Raw genomic sequence first — 19414 nt, forward strand, 5'->3', positions numbered from 1 at the left:
TGTTTTGTTTCCTTCATTGCACATGACTTTGTTTAGAGTTCACTCATTCAATATGTATTTATCATATAACTAGTATATGCAGACATTGTTCTAGGTACTTGGGATTCATCAATGAACAAAAAAGACAAAAGAGAATCCCTGTTCTTATGGAATGCACATTACTAGGATAGAAAAACAGTATATAATAAACAAAATACATAACTAAATTATAGTTACTTTGAGCAGTATGTTGGAAGGCAGCAAGTGTAATAGACGGAGAGTACGGTCATACAGATTGGGAGATCTGGATGGGGTTTAGGGACAGGATGCATATTAAAGAGGATGGTTATGGTAGGCCTCATTGAGTTGATTATTAAAGTAGAGTTCTTTTGTTTCTTTTATTTTCAGCTTCAGCACCAGTCAGCAAAGTGAATAAATACTGCACTTCTTCCAACTTTCATTCCACTTTGGGAAAAAAGAATTTCATCATGTCAAGCATTACAATTGACCCAGATGTCAAGCCTGGTGAATATGTCATCAAGAGCCTCTTCGCAGAATTTGCTGTTCAAGCTGAAAAGAAAATTGAAGTTGTAATGGCTGAACCCTTGGTGAGTAGAGCTGACTTATAAATCTGAAATATTTTCTTGACTTTTGTATTAACCATTGTAATACAAATTTTCCCAAGGAAATAATATACTTGAAAAAAATATTGAAGGAAGCAAGTCTAAAGAGGCTACATACTGATAATTCCAACTATATGACATTCTGGAAAAGGCAAAACTATAGAGACGGTAAAAAGATCAGGAGTTGGTTGGGGGTGGAGGGATGAATAGACGGAGCACAGAGGATTTTTAGGGCAGTGAAAATACTCTGTATGATACTATAGTGATGGATACATGTCATTATACATTTGTCCAAACCCATAGAATGTACAACACCAAGAGTGAACCCTAACGTAAACTCTGGACTGTGGATGATTAAGATGTGTCACTTGTAGGTTCATCACCTGTAGCAATGCAACACTCTGGTGGGGGATGTTGATAATGAGGGAGGCTATGCATGTGTAGGGTGAGGGGGTATTTGGGAAAATCTGTCCCTTTAGCTCACTTTTGCTAAAACTGCTCTAAAAAAGTAAAATCATAAAAAATTAAGGGCTAGATTAGTAGTAAAGTAGTGACTTAGAAAGCTGTAATGACTTTGGAATCTACTTTGATAAGTTACTGCAGGTCACCAAAGAACAAAAATGGATTTCACCAATGGGAATTGTGGAGACAGATAAAACATAAGAGAAAAAAAGGAAAATCTAGAACATTCTGCAAGTTGATGATATGGCAGTAGCCAAACTTGTAATAAACAAGTAAACTTATTTTTAAATGTATGTATAGTACATGAAACATATTAAAGAATAAGAGGGGCTCTATGTGATTTGAGCTTCTAGTGACGAGGGAGGAAGAGGAAGACTGAAGACAAATGTTTGAGTCAGATTCTGAAGAATTGTGAAGGCTGTTGTAGATACAGTTGTTGCACAATAAGAGGGAGAAGAGATTAAAGGTAGAGACTTTTTAGCTATTGTATAGGATTCAAGCTGGAATGCAAGGGTCTTCAACTAGGGCATTAACCATGAAGATGGTGGCAGAAGAAAGTGAGACAAATAACAAAAGTAGAATCAGTGGATCTTGACAAATAAATACAAGTAGGTGTTTTGAGTGAAAGTGAAGAGTTAGGGGTTCTTTGAAGTGTTCAAAAAGATGGTAATCTATATACCTAGGTAAAGAACACAGGAATATTGTTGCAGTAGGAAAAGTAAATAGGGTGATTTTTCTTTCGTTTGTTAAGCTTGAGATACTGGTGATCTAAACCACATGGAATTATTTGATAGCTGGAAATTCTTTTGGGGAACTCACAAGAGATGGTGACCAGAAATAGAGATTTTGGCATCTTCTACATGAGGGTGATAATCAAAGCCAAAAGAACAGATGATGATATCAAAGGAAAGAGAGTATAGAATAGCATTATTATTGTCAAATAATATAGACAGGCACTACAATGAACACTGAGAAAATTTTATTGGATTTGGAAATTAACCTGAGAACGGTTTTAGCAGGATGATAGAACTTTAGGAAGTAAGTCTTTGGATTTGAAGGGAGTGGATATGTGATGTACCAAGATCATTTGTAGGTTAGAAGTGAGATGATCATAAAGAAGATGGAGGTGGAGAACGTGACAGCTGAAATTCATTTATTCCTTACACAGCTGCATTAGAGATAGGTATTCACCGCCAATTTGAGACTCAGAGGGTTTGTTACTTATCTGAAGCTCAAAGCCAGTAAGTGGCAGAGTGAGGAGTTAGGCACAATAATGGCTTCAGAACCTGTTGGCTTACTCAATCTGCTATACTTCCTCAGAAGGAAGGGAGGAAAGGAACAAAAGAGAGAATAGCTGATGACCTAAGAAAGGAGGGAAGTTGAAGAAGGTATCGTTATGTGTTCTTACTTTTCTTAGTGAAGTAGGGCTTAACTAAGATTGCTAAGATTGTGAAAGTATGTGAGTGAGGATGTGCCTGCATGTGAGTGAGTTTCTTCCTGATCATTAAGTAGAGAAAGGAAACTACTCTGAGAAAAGCATCTATGAAATAATGTATTTGAAGTTTGAAAAATAATAGTATGTAAAAGATAATTAGCCAACATGTATATTTCAAAACTGTGTAGCTCACTCTATTCAATTTAAATCATTCCATGATTGCTTTCCACATAACAAAGTAATGATTATTTTTATACCAGTGTATATATATTTTATAGCACACATATAATACAAAGTTCTGTTTTAGAAATAAGGTTTACAAGAGTTTATAGATATGAATTAATGATTATAAGATTTGATTATAGATGCACTTAATCTATAAAAAGTTAATTTTCTCCATCAATAGCCTGTGAATTACATGATAGATTGCTACACTAACCTACTTAAACAGCAACGGTAAGAAAGGGAACTACTTTTTAAAAAATACACATTAAAAAACATTTATGGAACATGGTGACTATAGTTGATAATACTGTATTGTATAATTGAAATTTGCTAAGAGAGTAGAACTTGTGTTCTCACCCCCAAAAAAGGTTAATATGTGAGGTGATGGATGTGTTAATTAACTCAGTGGTGGGATTGTTTCACAATGTGTACATATACCAAACCCTCTCATTGTACACTTTCAATATATTTCAATTTTGTTTGTCAGTTATATCTCAATAAACCTGAAAAAAGAAAAAAAAAGTTTATGAAAAATTTCGAACTTTGATAAAAGTACAGATTATAGTATAATTAACCCCCCAGGCCCATCACCTAGCTTCAGCAGTTTTCAACTCGCACAGCACGTTTTTAAAACACTTTATTACCTATTTTATAAAACATTTTATAAACAGCACCATGTGGTATGGTCCTGTCAGCTCTCGAATGTTATATATTCTTAAAGGAATTTTAATTTTGAAATGTAAAGGCCTTGAGAGTTAGAATATTAAAAGATAATATAGGTGAAATTCCCTCATTTGACTGAGTCAGTAAAATGGTGATTTTGTGTGTTTCTCCTTCCTTTTTCTTCTGATGCCGCTGTCACTGTCATAGGTTCTGCAGTGGCCTTCCAACCAGTCAAGAGGTGATCTATCGCCTTTCCATTTTCCTTGCTCTCGCCAGACTTTTCTATATCTAAAACAAGTATTAGCACCATTCCTCTTTAAAAATCTCGCTCACTTTTCATTGCTATGAAATAAATTCAAGTTCTTGGTGGGACCTTCCAGCCTCTTCACAGTCTTCTTACTCTTTGTATACTGTCTCTCAGTTCTCCCATCCTGTTGGATGCTGTGACGCTTAATGTTTCCTCTGTGTGTTCTTTTGCCCTGATGTGTTTGTTCTTGTTTTTCTCTTGGTCTAAAATGCTTTTAACTCCCCTGTTTTTTAAACCTTTACTCATCCTTCCAACCTCCCATATGTTCCCTCTAACGTAGTGATCGTCCTCCAAGCTAAATGAATCTTTGTAGTACCATAATAATTTGTTTGTACTCCTAGATTCTGACATTGCCATATTATGGTTGATTGCTTACGTGTTTGTTTCCTCTGATGTGAGCTGCTTGTTGCCCCTCTCTCTGCAGCACTGCCCGTGGTGGTAGGTGCTTAGTAGAAGGTTCTTAGTAAAGGTTTGTATTTTAAGTTGAATTGAGCCCTAAGGCCATTCTGTGGCATGTGTCCTTTGGTCTTCTAACAAAGCATAATGTCATTGTTCTAGCCAGGGTTTCTAATAGTTCTTTCAGAATAGTCTGATGCTGACTGTATTTTATTCATTCATTTAGTAGCTAATTTCAGAAACATCTGTTATGTAAATCTAAGATGAGATGATAAAATTATCATGAATAGTTTTATGAAATTATTCATAAACTAATGAATAGTGGTGAGGATTCCATCAGAAAATAGATGTTTCTCCCCCATCCCCACACCTAGAAGAGTCAGTCCTGCTTACTCTTCCTCACACACCAGGAAGACCCCCAATGTCGTGGGCTGCAGCAGCCAAAGGCAAATACTGGCTGAGAAAATCCCCATATTTTCTAGATTTTTTACCCCTATATTCCTGTATACCAGCATAATTTCTTCTTATCTGCATCAGATCTCTGCCACCTTTGTTTGACTTATATCCAAGTCTGGGTAGATTGTGTATTATCTACCCAGCATCAAGATTAAATAATGAAAATACATTTAATCTGATACTGTCATAATGCTTTTATTATAGCTTCAGATGCATTTACTGTGATTTCATTTATTTTAAAGTTGACTCTGTACCCTTTTAGGTAATAAACAACCATCCAAGAGGACTCTCTTGAGTTTTCAAATGAAACTCTTGCAGGGTCACTGGAAAGAAAATAGCATTCATGGATTGTTAGATACAAGGAGACTGGCACATCCTATGCTCAGTTGGACAGCAGGTTCCAAAAAATCTTAGAAGCACACATGAGAATGGCTTTTGCAAACAGATTTTAATCTACCACTAAAATGAGAGAACCGGCGTCTTTATTCTCATATTAGAAGCCTTAATGAAAGGACGTTAAGGAGGCCAAAAGGTTCAAAGAGTAGCTGAGCTTGATTTTTAGCCACAATTCATTTTCATTTTAGAAGGAAGATTCAGGAATGATGGGCAGTCATTGATTGAAATTGCAGCTTGCAAACTATGCAATCCAATGCCTTAGGTTTCTTTCTTCCTTAAAGGAGGTGAATCAATCCTGGGTGATGATCCAGGCACATCCAAGCTTATCTGTTAATCTTTTAGATGGCCAGTGACTAGAAAAGAAGATGGGAAAAAATGCTTTAACCAATCACCTGCTGGTTTAGACTTTCTGTATTTGGTTTAGACCAGCATTTTTACAACTCTGCTATTTTTTGAGAATAGTAAATATATATATATATATATATTTAAAAATGTCTTCTCCCCATATGATCTCTTATTTCTTCCAAAAATTTTGCTTTCTCCTTACATGTTTATTGTAACATGTTATAGTTTATGACTGAGGCACTAAGCATCTGACTGGGGCCTTTTTGACTTGGTCTTCAGTGTGTAATCAGCTGAACCATCAGTGTTGCCTCTCTTTCTGGGGGCTAGTCAGAATCCCCAGAGAAGCTTCCCCCAGTACCCTAAATGGGAGGGTTTAGGCTTGGCTGCTAGCATTCTGGGTCTCTAGAGGCAGAAGATAACTGGGTTTTGTGATATTTGGTGTATAAATTTTTACTAAGCTCTCTGACTTCAGTATGATAACTTTATCTTCAACTGTACTATCCCTCAGTCAGTGTTTATCTTTTTTGCCCCTTCCTAAAAAGGGCAATTCCTGCGTGGGTAAGGTGGAGGGACAGTCAACCTGCTAAGCAGAGTGAGTGAAGGGAACAAGAGGGAGGGTCTAAATCTTTCTAATCTTTCTTAAACAATCCTTCAATCAGCCCTCTTACTTTTTTTTTTTTTTTTTTTGGGTGAGGAAGGTTGGCCCTGAGCTAACATCTGCTGCCAATCCTCCTCTTTCTGTTTAAGGAGGATTGGCCCTGAGCTAACATCTGTGGCAGTCTTCCTCTATTTTGTATGTGGGACACTGCCACAGCATGGCTTGATGAGCAGTGTGTAGGTCCATGCCTGGGATCCAAAACCATGAACCCTGGGCCGCCAAAGCAGAGCATGCGGACGTAATCACTACACCACCAGGCTGGCCCCAGCCCTCTTACTTTTAGCTTCACCTTCACCCACACTTTCAGAGTGCTGAAGTTCTCCATCCTGAGACTTTTGGGAGTTCTGAGTGTCACCTGGATTATCTTTCCTTCACTCTGCATGGCCAGCTCATTCACTTCCCTCCCATTGTGACTCAAGTGTCATCTTCTCAGTGGTCCTTCTATCTAAAATCTCAACCCCCATTCCAATGTCCTATCCTAAAGTCTACCTAAGATAATATATATTTTCTTTGCTTTCTCATTAGACTTTTAGCTCTGTGAGGACAGGGATTGTTTTCCATTGTGTTCGTGGCTGTGTCTCCAGAGCTGAGAGCTGTTCCTACTGTACTGTACACTCAGTAGATGGTTCAGGTGAACGGATGAGTAGCTGCAGGAATGAACAGATGTCTTGACTTTTCCCCTTGCCTGCTTTGGACTCGCTGTTGTTTGGTGAGATAGATAGTTATGCTCTTCCATCTGCTTTTTACCTCTTCTCCCGTTCTCTCTGAACTTTTGGTTTTAAGCTTTTTAAGTGGGATTTTAAGCGTGTGCGTTCACCCTACCATCTTTAATTGCAAATTATTGAAATATTTCAGTATCATTGTTATGCTATCAAAATCTTTTCAATAAACTCTGTGGCTTTCCCTGGAAGCTACATGTTGCTATTGGTGCTCTATACATATATCCTAGTTAAATAACCAATTTAGACTATAAAAGATTGTGAGCCTTAGTGTCATTATTAATTTTTTATATTATTATGAAATAATGACATTATAAAAAGTGGAAATAGTTCTAAAGGTTATGTAATAAAAGTAGTGACTCTTCCTTCCATTCTGAATCAAGATAATCTCTGTCCACAATTTTTAGTCTACCATTGTTTGTGTCTGTTATTTATCTATCTCTGTAGCACCTGCCACCTTTTTAAAAGCACAAATGGGAAGTTTTATCTATATATATGTCTGTGTGTATGTATATATATATATATATATAATTTTTTTTCCTGTACCTAGATATTTTTATTTAGTGATATAGATTGGAGATGTTCTATATCAGCCCATATCAATTTGTCTCTTTCTTCCTAACAATTTAATATTATTTCAATAAAACTACCACAAAGTTTTTTTTTTATCATTATTTGTTGGTAGGCAGTTTGGGACTTACCTCAATTTGGGACAACTCTGGGAAAAAAATGCCACAGTAAACATTCTTGTACATAAGTCTTTGCATTCATATATATGTGAATATAGAGAATAATTTGTATCCTTTTTGTTGTTGTGATAATGGCTTGCATGTACTATAAACATATTTTTGAATGGTTCATCTTTTCAAAATCTCTTAGCAAAAGACAGTACATCTGCTTGGACCTTGATTAGGGCATCCTCAGCCACACTATAATGACACTGAGAGGTTAATACAAAGTTCCTCGTTAGTAATTTATATTTAATGCAATACACTTATTTCATGTTGTACTAATGGTGACATGAGTATCCTTTTGCATTCAAAAATCATTTCTGGGGGTCAGCCCAGTGGTGCAGTGGTTAAGTTTGCACACTCCACTTCTGTGGCCTGGGGTTTGCCGGTTCAGATCCCAGGTGTGAACCTACTCACCACTTGTCAAACTTTGCTATGGTAGGCATCCCACATGTAAAGGAGAGGAAGATGGGCACAGATGTGAGCTCAGGGCCAGTCTTCCTCAGTAAAAAGAGGAGGATTGGTGGCAGATGTTAGCTCAGGGCTCATCTTCCTCAAATAAATAAATAAATAAAAGAAAAATAAAAAATAACTTTCAAAAAGCATAGTAGAAAGTTTAGAAGATCATTCTAAAAATCTCAACAGAAGAATCAGTCATCATATATTTGAACATAATCCCAGGCAGCTCATATTCAGCAAGTTACGTAACTAAATTTGGGGTAGCCATCAAGGCAAGTAGGTAGAAAAACTGACAAAAGGGATAACACTAAATATGTTATTTTAAATTAAACTAATAATGGTAAATTTTGTTTGAATTAACAGAACAAAAGTAAACTGAAACTAAAATGATTTAGTTTCTGAATTTCAGACAAATGTTTCTTTTACAGAGAGAATAGGTAAGAGATCTTTAAAGCTAAATGTAAACATTAACATATATACAGGGGCTGGCCTGATGGCATAGTGGTTCAGTTCGCGGGCTCCGGTTTGGTGGCCCAGGGTTCGCAGGTTCGGATCATGGGCACAGACCTACGCACCACTCATCAAGCCAGGCTGTTGGCAGCGTCCCACATAGAAGAACTAGAATGACTTACAACTAAGGCATACAACTATGTACTGGGGCTTTGGGGAGGGAGAAAAAAAAAGAGGAAGATTGGCAACAGATGTTAGTTCGGGACCAATCATCCTCACCAAAAAAAGCATTAAAAAAAACCCACTTCTGTTCTGTAACCATAATTCTCTTGATTTTACTGTCTTAGTTCTATCATTAAATGGATTTGCTAGATACCACCAAGCACTGGAAACCCAACAGCAACCCTCAAGTTTAAGAATGTGAAGAAGTAATCTATGTTCTTTGTAGAAAACTCAGAAAATAAAAATAAGCTAGTAATAGTACAACCACGAAACAATCTATATTCCTGGTTCTTATTATTAGTGTATGGTGTATATATATATATATTTCTAGAGCTTTAAATTTACTTATATGTGTATACCACCATATATACATTCTATCCTTTTATAAGAGTATTATATCTATTATTAATTTAGTTAATACATTGAAGATGTTTGCCTAATCTATAAATTTAGTTCTTCCTGTCATTTTACTGGCTTTGCAATATTCTAATTTATTGATATACCATTATTTTTTAACTCAGATTATCCACTGTTGTGCATTGATGTTGCTTTCAGTTTTTACTGTTTACAGTGAATGTCCTTCTATCCACCTTTTGTAAATGTGGACACATTTCTTTTCCCTGGGACATATTCTTTCCTTGGATCAAAGAGGAAATTAAATCTGAAATGATGTTTATATTAGTCAGCATTCTCCAGAGAAGCAGAACTGATAAGGAGTGTGTGTATGTATATATAAAAAGAATTTAGGAATTGGCTCACATGATCATAGAGGCTAGGAAGTCCCGAGATCTGCAGTGGGCGAGCTGGAGACCCAGGGGAGCTGATGGTGTCGGTTCCAGTCTGAAAGCCAGCAGACCCGGGAAGAGCCGATGCATCAGTTTGAGATAGGAAGAAAGGCAGGTCTGGACTGATGTCCCGGCTCACTGCAGACAGGCAAGGGGAGTTCTTTCTTACTCCAGAGATAGCGAGCCTTTTTTGTTCTTTTCAGGCCTTCAGCTAATCAGATGAGGGCCACTCACTTTAGGGAGGGCAATGTGCTTTACTCAGTCTAGCAATTCAAATGTTAATCTCATCCAAAAAGACCCTCACAGACACATCCAGAATGATGTTGACCAAATATTTGGGCTCAGTCAAGTTAACACATAAAATTAACCATCATAATGTCCAGTGTCCATCAAAACTTTTATCTGTCCAGGGTTTTCTTTAATCCCTCTTCCTCTCAACCTAGGGCAACAAAGTATCATAACCCATTCCTTCACTCCTTTGATAGAGGCCTCTGTATGTAGCAAGGGTGATCTTTCTATTCTAACTTGAGACAGTGATCTAGAATGACCCTTTCATGGGCATGTCTTCTTACAAGCAAGAATGATTTCATGTGCAGATGAGAGAGGGTGGAGAGGCCATAGTATCCATTATGCCCTGCAGACCCAGTGGTTGAAGGGTAAAGAGTCTAAGCTTTCCACAGTGAGTCCCACCGCACCATCTTTAGGTCACAGATATTGCTTGCCCATAGTAGGAACTCATGTGTTTTTTAGGTAAACAAATTAACAGAACAGATGGAAAGTTAAAAAAAAAAAGCATTCCAGTAATGCTGTGTGCTGAAGCAAGATGCAACACTAAATCAGAAGCTTCTCTTGATACCATTTAAATTAATAGGAAGCAACCATACTGAAAGGTCACCTCATGAAAGTATTGTATTTTACTGTCAATACACTGTTTCTTTCTTTGTGAAGTATTCTTTTCCCTTGGCTTGTGTTGTATCATGGAAGTTCAAATGGTACAAAAATCTGTACAGGAACAACCTTCCACTCCTAACCCCTTTTCCTAATTGTCCAATTTCTCTCCCCACTTGCAAACACATTTCTTTCTTTCTCTCTTTTTTTTAACGAGATAGTCTATGTATTTAATAGCAAATGTGAGTGTGTGTGTATAGCACGCTCTCATTATACCTAGGAGATTATTCCATGTTAATATATAGAGAGCTATGTGATTCGTTTAAAAGTCGTCACGGTATTCTTTCTATTCTATGGATGTATCATAATATAGGTAGACTTTAGTTATTTCTAATCTTTGCTGTTGCAGATGAAGCTGTAGTGAATATTTTATGAAAATCATTTTACAGATGTGATTATGTGTGTAAGATAGATACTTATGAGTGGAACTTTTGCTGGGTCAAAGGATGTGGACGTTTTAAAATTTTGACAAATATTGCCAAATGGTATTCGAAGGATGTTGTTATCTATTTACTTTCTCATTGGCATTATTTGAGAGGACTCTCACCATTTGAAAGTAACCTCACCAAAACATCATGCTGGCAGACTTTTTGAACTTTGCAAATCTGATAGATAGGGAGTACTTCTTTGTGTTTTTAAATTGCATTTCTCTTCTGAGTGAGGTTAAGTATATGAACAGATATTTAGGAGCTATAAGCATTTCCTTTTTGTGAACTATCTGTTGATTCTTTGTACATTTTTTTCTGTTGGGTTATTGAATTTTTCCCTTAATGATCTATAGGAACTCTTTGTATGTTAAGGAAATTAGACCTTTGTTTATAATATCTATTACAACTATTTTTCCTATTTTGTCATTTGACCTTCATTCTTTTTTTTTTACTATGCATATACTTTTTTATTTATATGTGGTTGAATTTACTATTTTTGTTTGTTTCTGCATTTTGTATCATATTTAGAAAAGTCTGAGATTGTTAAAAAAAAAGACTACCTACAGCAATACATCAAAAAGATCATACATCATGATCAAGTGGGATGTATTCCAGGGACACAGGGATGGTTCAACATCTGCAAATTAATCAGTGTGATGCACCACATTAACAAAATGAGGAATAAAACCCACATGAACATCTCATTAGATACAGAGAAAACATTTGACAAGATCCAACAGCCATTTATGATAAGAACTCTTAACAAAATGGGGATAGAAGGAAATTACCTCAACTTAATGAAGGCCATATACACAAACCCACAGCCAACATCATACTCAATGGGGAAAAACTGAACGCCATCCCCCTGAGAACAAGAACAAGACAAGGATGCCTACTATCACCACTCTTATTCAGCATAGTACTGGAGGTTTTGGCCAGAGCAATAAGGCAAGAGAAAGGAATAAAAGGAATCCAAATAGGGAGTGAAGAAGTGAAACTCTTGCTGTTTGCAGATCACATGATCTTATATATAGAAAACCCTAAAGACTCCATAGGAAAACTATTAGAAATAATTAACAACTACAATAAAGTTGCAGGGTACAAAATCAACTTACAAAAATCAGTTGCATTTCTCTTCTCTAATAATGAACTTACAGAAAGAGAACTCAAGAATACAATTCCATTTACAATTGCAACAAAAAGAATAAAGTACCTAGGAATAAATTTAACAAAGGAGGTGAAGGACTTATACAATGAAAACTATAAGACATTATTGAAAGAAATAGATAAGGACATAAAGAGGTGGAAAGAGATTCCAGGTACATGGATTGGAAGAATAAACGTAGTTAAAATGTCCATACCTTCCAGAGCAATGTACAGATTTAGTACAATCCCAATCACAATCCTAAGGACATTCTTCACAGAAATAGAGCAAAAAATCCTAAAATTCATATGGGGCAACCAAAGACCCCGAATTGCTAAAGCAATACTGAGAAAGAAGAACAAAGCCGGAGGCATCACAATCCCTGACTTCAAAATGTACTACAAAGCCATAGTGATCAAAACAGCTGGTACTGGGACAAAAACAGGCACACAGATCAATGGAAGAGAACTGAAAGACCAGAAATATAACCGCACATATACAGACAGCTAATCTTCAACAAAGGTGCCAAGAACGTGCAATGGAGAAAAGACAGTTTCTTCAATAAGTGGTGTTGGGAAAACTGGACAGCCACGTGCAAAAGAATGAAAGTAGACCATTATCTCACACCCTACACAAAAATAAACTCAAAATGGATCAAAGACCTTAGGATAAGTCCTGAAACTGTAAAACTCCTGGAAGATAACATAGGTAGTACACTCTTTGACATCAAACATAAAAGGATCTTTTCGAATACCATGTTTTCTCAGACAAGGGAACCAAAAGAAAAAGAGACTAAAGAGCTTCTGCAAGGCGAAAGAAACTAGGATCAAAACCAAAAGACAGCCCACCAACGGGGAGAAAATTTTTGCAAATCATGTGTCTGATAAGGGGTTAATGTCCATAATATATAAGGAACTCACACAACTGAACAACAAAATAAGAAACAATCTAATCAAAAAATGGGCAGAGGATGTGAACATTTTTCCAAAGAAGATATACAGATGGCCAATAAACACATGAAAAGATGATCATGCTAATCATCAGGGAAATGCAAATCAAAACTACACTAAGATACCACCTTATGTCTGTTAAAATGGCTATAATCTCTAAGACTAAAAATAAATGTTGGAGAGGGTGTGGAGAGAAGGGAACCCTCATACACTACTGGTGGGAATGCAAACTGGTGCAGCCACTATGGGAAACAGTATGGAGATTCTTCAAAAAACTAAAAATAGAACTACCATAGGACCCAGCTATCCCATTACTGGGTATCTACCCAAACAACTTGAAATCAACAATCCATAGTAACATATGTACCCCTATGTTCATTGCAGCACTATTCACAATAGCCAAGACATGGAAGCAACCTAAATGCCCATTGACCGATGATTGGATAAAGATGATGTGGTATATATATACAATGGAATACTACTCAGCCATAAAAAAAGACAAAATCATCCCATTTGCAACAACATGGATGGACCTGGTGAGAATTATGCTAAGCGAAATAAGCCAAACTGAGAAAGGCAAACACCAGATGAATTCACTCATATGTGGAATATAAACAAGCACATGGACAAAGAAAACATTTCAGTGGTTACCAGGGGAAGGAGAGTAGGGGGTGGGCACAGGGGGTGAAGGGGAGCACCTATGTGGTGACAGACAAGAAATAATGTACAACTGAAATTTCCCAATGATGTAAACTATTATGAACTCAAGAAAAACCTACCACCTTTCTTCTAGGATTTTTTTTCTAGGATTTTGATGATTTTGTTTTAAAATTTTAAAAAACACTTAGGATTCATTGAGGTAATGATGTCACTTAATATTTCCTGCAGACAATCTAATTATCCCAATGCTATATATTAAGTTTTCCATCTTTGCTACAATATTTGAATTTCTGCCCTTGTTATTTTCCCATCTGTATTTGTGTCTATTTCTGTATTTTCTTTACTGATATAGTGACTTGGCATAATCAAGAATCATTTATTTCTCCATATGAACATTTAATCAGCTTATTGGATTAAAAAATTTCTGTTTTTACCAGGAGGTCATGTTAAATTTATAGAATTTAGGGAATGTTGATAATCTTTGTGAGGCTGAGTACATAAACATTAACTGTTAGAATTTCTCAAAATTTAAATCTAGGACCTCGTCTTACCTATGTCTTCCTAGGTAGTTGACTTTGTTTCATGAACTTGGTTACTTTCTATATAGTGATGGCTTCCAAATTTCTCTCTCCAGGCTAGTCTGCTCTTCTGTATTCTTCAAGCCCCTATTAGTCAACATCTTCTCTAGTATGGCTTATAGGGACTTTAAACTCAATGTCACCAGAATATGTCCTTCCGTTTAAACTTTGTCTTCCCGTTGTATTCCCCCTTTCAGAGAGCAGTACCACCATCCATCATCCATGTGTGCAAACTGGAAACCTAAGAGTCACCCCGCTACCTCTTTTCTGTCTCCTCCTGTAGTTACTTTCTCATCCCCACCCCCCCCCCCCCCCCGCCCCAGTTATAGGACTTATGGCCACTCTTTTTGGAGGGTATCCTGGAGAGAGCTCTGGCTCTGGAGCCACACTCAGGCTTGAATCCTAGTTTTGTGACCCTGGGCAAGCGGGAGGCCTACCTTTCTTTAAAACAATCTAATTACAAATGAAAACAAAAACAAAACCAATTCACAAATCTAAACTGCGTATCATATATAAGATTTCTAATATTTTGTATATATACTTTTTTTTAATTGTAGGAGAAGCCATTATCTAGATCTCTTCAGAGGGGTGAAGATCTTCAGTTTGACCAGGTATGCCAATTTGGGGGGAATATTTTTTCCTGAAAGGAAAATGTTCATTGTAACAGTCTAGTCTGAATATATCCAATATTAAGAAATGTCTTTATTTTGTTTAGTGATCCTACATATCTTTATACACTAGAATCAGTCTAGAATTGGTAGTTTGTTTTTTAACAAAACATGTGAAAAAGTTCGCATGAACTGTGAACTTTATAGTTCATAGGATGAGCTGTGAACTTTATTGATTTCTGTTCATTTAGCATTTTAAAATGTTTTACTTTTCATTGTTAATCTCTCTTCTGTGCCATTTGAAATTTTCTCAGAATGTTTCCAATTATAGCCCTCAATCTTTCCTTGTGTACCAGTTTTTACATAATAGTATTTTACCTTTTAACATTTATTTTTTCCGATTGTGATATTAGAACCTTTATATAGAATGCCAGTATCTAAAAATTGATGTAGTATTCCTCTAGTGTTAATTCTTTCCTCTTGGCTGAGATTGAACGTTTGATCAAGTGTTATTTTATCATAATTATGTTTGCTCAAGAATTATTATGTGTTGTTGGCAAAAAACCAATAACCCAGATTAGTTTTCTCTGCCATCTAGTACTTTTCTCATTATTATGTATCTAGGAAATAGAAGTTAATGTTCATATGAGTTTAATTGACTAGATCAAGCTGACTGGTTAGAATTACTTGGTGGAGACTTACCAGAATACTGTGTTTCTGGCTCCCAGTCCAGTTCTGCTGAATCAGAATCACCCAGAGCAGTGCCCTGCCACCTGTGTTTTCCCATAGCTCCCTAAGCGATTCTGATGCCTACACTTAGTAAATAGCCACTGGTCTACGAAGAAACCATGAATAGGAAGGCTAGTCCTCTGTTAACAGTAATATGAAGATAACCTTATATAATCTTAATTATAATCTTAATGTTAATTATAATCTTAATGTTAATTATAATCTTAATATTCAAATCTTAATTCCACTACAAAAGGTATCAATTATTACTAATTATTACTTATTTATCTATTAATATATTATTTTAAAGGTATTTAGATTATTCACATGTCTAATCTACTTCACTAATGATGAATGAATGTACATTCAGAATTTGAAATCCTATTAAACAACATTTTAAGGCAAATTTCCAATTGTTTTCTTATGTAAATGATTAATAAAATTATAAATGATGATGCCTCATAGCTTGATTTTTTTTTCCACAGTAAAAAGCTATGCATGTTATAAATTGTTTTAATATATATTTATAGTGGCAGGTGGTGTTTTATTTTTCTTTAGATATTAAAAGCGATTTCTTTTGAATGACGCTATTCATTCTTAATAAAACAGTTAAATAAAATTAGAATCTTTTTTTTTCTTCTTCTTGTTTTCTTTTTGGTGAGGAAGATTGTCCCTGAGCTAACATCCATGCCAATCTTCCTCTACTTTGTATGTGGGGTGCCACCACAGCATGGCTTGACAAGCGGTGCGTATGTTCTAGGAGGTGAACTCGTGAACCCCAGGCCACCGAAGCGGAGCACACAAACTTAACCACCATGCCACCAGGCTGGCCCCATAGGATCTTGTTTTTATTTTAATTCCCTGTATTACAAACTATTTACCTTTGAAATTATGGTAATTTATAAATAAAAGCATGATTAAAGAAAAGCAGAGACAATGAAAAAGAGAACAGCCTACACAATCAGATAAACTCATTCTTTTTTATTTTCCTGGATGAAGTACATTTTGAAGTTATATAAAGAATTTAAAACATTAGGAAAATTACATGTTTGATTCCTATTGGTATCAGTTTATCTTCTTTATCTCCCTCTTCCTATAGTCATGGAACTGAAAGGCCTTGAGTATTCCTGCAACCCATAGTTTTTTAGTTAAGAAAAAAAAATGAAGCATGTTTGACTGTATGCTGATTTTAGAATGTTAATCTTAGGGGCCAGCCTGGTTGTGTAGTGGTTAAGTTCACATGCTCTACTTCAGCGGCCCAGGGTTCACTGGTTTGGATCCTGGGCACGGACCTAAGCACTGCTTATCAAGCCATGCTGTGACAGGCGTCCCATATATAAAATAGAGCAAGATGGGCACAGATGTTATCTCAGGGCCAGTCTTCCTCAAAAAAAAAAAAGAATATTAATTTTATGAGCAATGGGTTGAATCAGATACAGAAATTCTTATGAAGAGAGAATTCTTTTCTTGCGATCCTCAAGATGAAGAGTGACCTTAGGGATTACTAAAGGTAGCTGGTGTACCTCTTACCACAACTGCAAGCAAGTTGGGTTCATTCATGGATTAAATCTGATATTCACCTAAAATTCGAATAGTTTCAGTGATGCCTCAAATTGAGTAGCAACTGTTCATCCCACTACATTTATCTTTATGTGTCCATTTTTATATTCTAAGCTTTAAAAGCTCGTTTACAATACATTTCTGCTATGTTTATTTGCGGGTATCACAAATTAATTATAATTCTCTGTTCTGTGTCGTAGCAGCAGTACAGAGTAAATTGGAGCTTTTCCCAGAGTTCTATCATAGTGTAGTCATCTTTGTTTCTACATCTCCTCATCCATTCTAGTGGCAACATTTTAGAACCTTTTAATTCACATGAGCACAGAGGAACTGGCTGGGGCAGGAAGTAGATATGGTTTTTTCATGTTATACATGACAGTTCTCCCAGAGATATCCATTTGTATAATCAGGGATGTTACCGATGGCGTGTTTTTACACGTGAATGGCATGTGGTGGCAGCAGAAAGGTTGACAGCCACTGAATGGGTTTAGTAAAGTTTGATAGTGGGTTAAACTTCTTAGCCCACTTTATTGCTTGGCTAAACCCTTAGCCCTTATTTTTATTTTAAAACACGCTTACTGCATTTGAATTACTATGTTTATTCTACAAATGTTAATCATTTCTAGATGATTACTAATAGAGTTAGGAGTGTGGTACTTCAATGTTGTATTTTATTTTCGGGTAATGTCTTGTCTTTTCAGTTGATAAGCTCTATGAGCTCAGTAGCAGAGCACTGTCTCCCTTCCTTACTTCGCACCTTGTTTGACTGGTACAGACGCCAGAATGGAACTGAAGATGAATCTTATGAGTATAGGCCTCGATCTAGCACAAAGTCTAAGGGGTAAGTGGCTTATTTTCCACTGTTCTACCTGGAATCAAAACATTTCCAATGAAGGGGCTATGATAGTGTTATCAACTGAAGATTGTTATTTTTTGGTTTCTAAGCAAAAACATTGATTACTTTTGGTATGAAGGTGGCAGTAAGAGGAAAGGGTAGTCCTTACTTAAATTGTAAGTCAAAGGAAAGTACCAGCTAAGCTAGGTGCAGCTCTGCAGTACTAGTCATGCAAAGACAGGAGTGCCCTTTCAGCAGTTCAGTGAGTAAATTTTCAATTTTGATAGTTTTAATAGCTTTAATAGTTGTTAAGAAAATATTCAAAGAAGGTCCCATTCACGTGGTTTGTGAAGGGAGGCAATTGTTGTGATACAAGAAGATGGCCCAAACCCTGCATTATAATACTAGGGACTCTTCTTGGTGCCCAAATCCTAGAATTGTCTTCACCTCCTTCAAATGTCTCTGGGAGATCTTGACTTTTCATAAAACATCTCTTTGTGTTCAAAGTGATGGTCCGTGGTTTGGAATTGAACTTTAGTAGATGCAACTCATGATTTTTCAACTTAGATTTGTGAGAAAGTTACCTGGCATTGTATTTTCCTCAGAAAATTATTACTTTTATTTCAGTTCTTAATAAAAAAAAAAGTACTAATCGAATATGGAGCAATGTTAGGTTTTCTAAATGAAATTTGAAATATTTTTCTTCCTCTTACTAATTCTTTTAGATTAGGTTTAGTTTCTGATAGATATAATAGTGAAATGTGTATATAAATACCTAATGTACAAAAAGAGAGAGAATGTGAGAACATGTAATACATGCGTTGGGTTATGAAAAAAACTTGTACTAACAATTGCTGTGGAACACCGTATTTATTAGGAATTCAGGACATAACGTGAGCTACTAACCAATAGTCACTTTACAACTTGAGTCTTGATGCCATCCCAATTTGTTCTTGTTTCAGGGATGAACAGCAACGTGAAAGAGATTATCTTCTTGAAAGGAGAGACTTAGCAGTAGATTTCATTTTCTGTTTAGTTTTAGTTGAAGTTCTAAAGCAGGTAAGCTCTTTTATTTCCACAAAGTCTAAATTTCTTATTCTTTGCTTATGCCTTTGTGTTTTAGTTACCTTATTTAAGATGTCACCTCTAAAATTCTGGTCCACATCAACTAAATTCCTGTAATTCAATTACACTTCGTTCAGTTGCCTGGGGCTTTCGTATGCTGTACCTATCACTGCCATTCTTTTTACTTTGTATGCCATCTAAGATGTGAAATCTTGTTAGCAAAATTGGGCTGAATAGAAATTGTGTTAAATAAGGTCTGTTGGCTGCAAATACAGTCTGCCTGTCATTCACCTCCTTCAATCCACTTTCTAAGAATTTGTCTTCCAAAGCCCTCAAGCCTACATTCCAACGTGGAATGGTTGAGCAGTTACAGTTGAGGAATGGAGGTGATCTGACATGGGTAAAGCTGAACTGTCAAGTGCAAATGGTTCTCAGACAAGTGAAAATATCTCAGGGTAATAAATTATTTATGTTTATTCATTCAGTGAGTATTAGAATGCCTACTGTTCGCTGGCATTGCTCTAGGCACTACACTCAAGAAGCTAACATCTGAATGGCATAGACAGTAAAGATATAAGTACATAATATAATCTACCAT

The 19414-nt window shown here is 36.1% G+C and overlaps 1 protein-coding gene across 15 annotated transcripts in view; it reads left to right on the forward strand.

The window, feature by feature from the left end:
• FRYL (FRY like transcription coactivator) overlaps positions 1–19414 on the forward strand; it is a 245305-nt gene that overhangs the window by 105929 nt on the left and 119962 nt on the right. For all 15 annotated transcript variants that reach the window (XM_023638124.2, XM_070262481.1, XM_070262480.1 and 12 more), the window contains 4 exons: positions 388–587; positions 14577–14630; positions 17618–17757; positions 18714–18810. In XM_023638124.2, coding sequence (XP_023493892.1) covers positions 468–587; positions 14577–14630; positions 17618–17757; positions 18714–18810 — 411 coding nt within the window. In that variant the 5' untranslated portion in view covers positions 388–467. The remainder of the gene's footprint in view (positions 1–387; positions 588–14576; positions 14631–17617; positions 17758–18713; positions 18811–19414) is intronic.

This window comes from Equus caballus, chromosome 3, assembly GCF_041296265.1.
Source record: "Equus caballus isolate H_3958 breed thoroughbred chromosome 3, TB-T2T, whole genome shotgun sequence".
In the NCBI taxonomy this organism is placed as follows: Eukaryota; Metazoa; Chordata; class Mammalia; order Perissodactyla; family Equidae; genus Equus; species Equus caballus.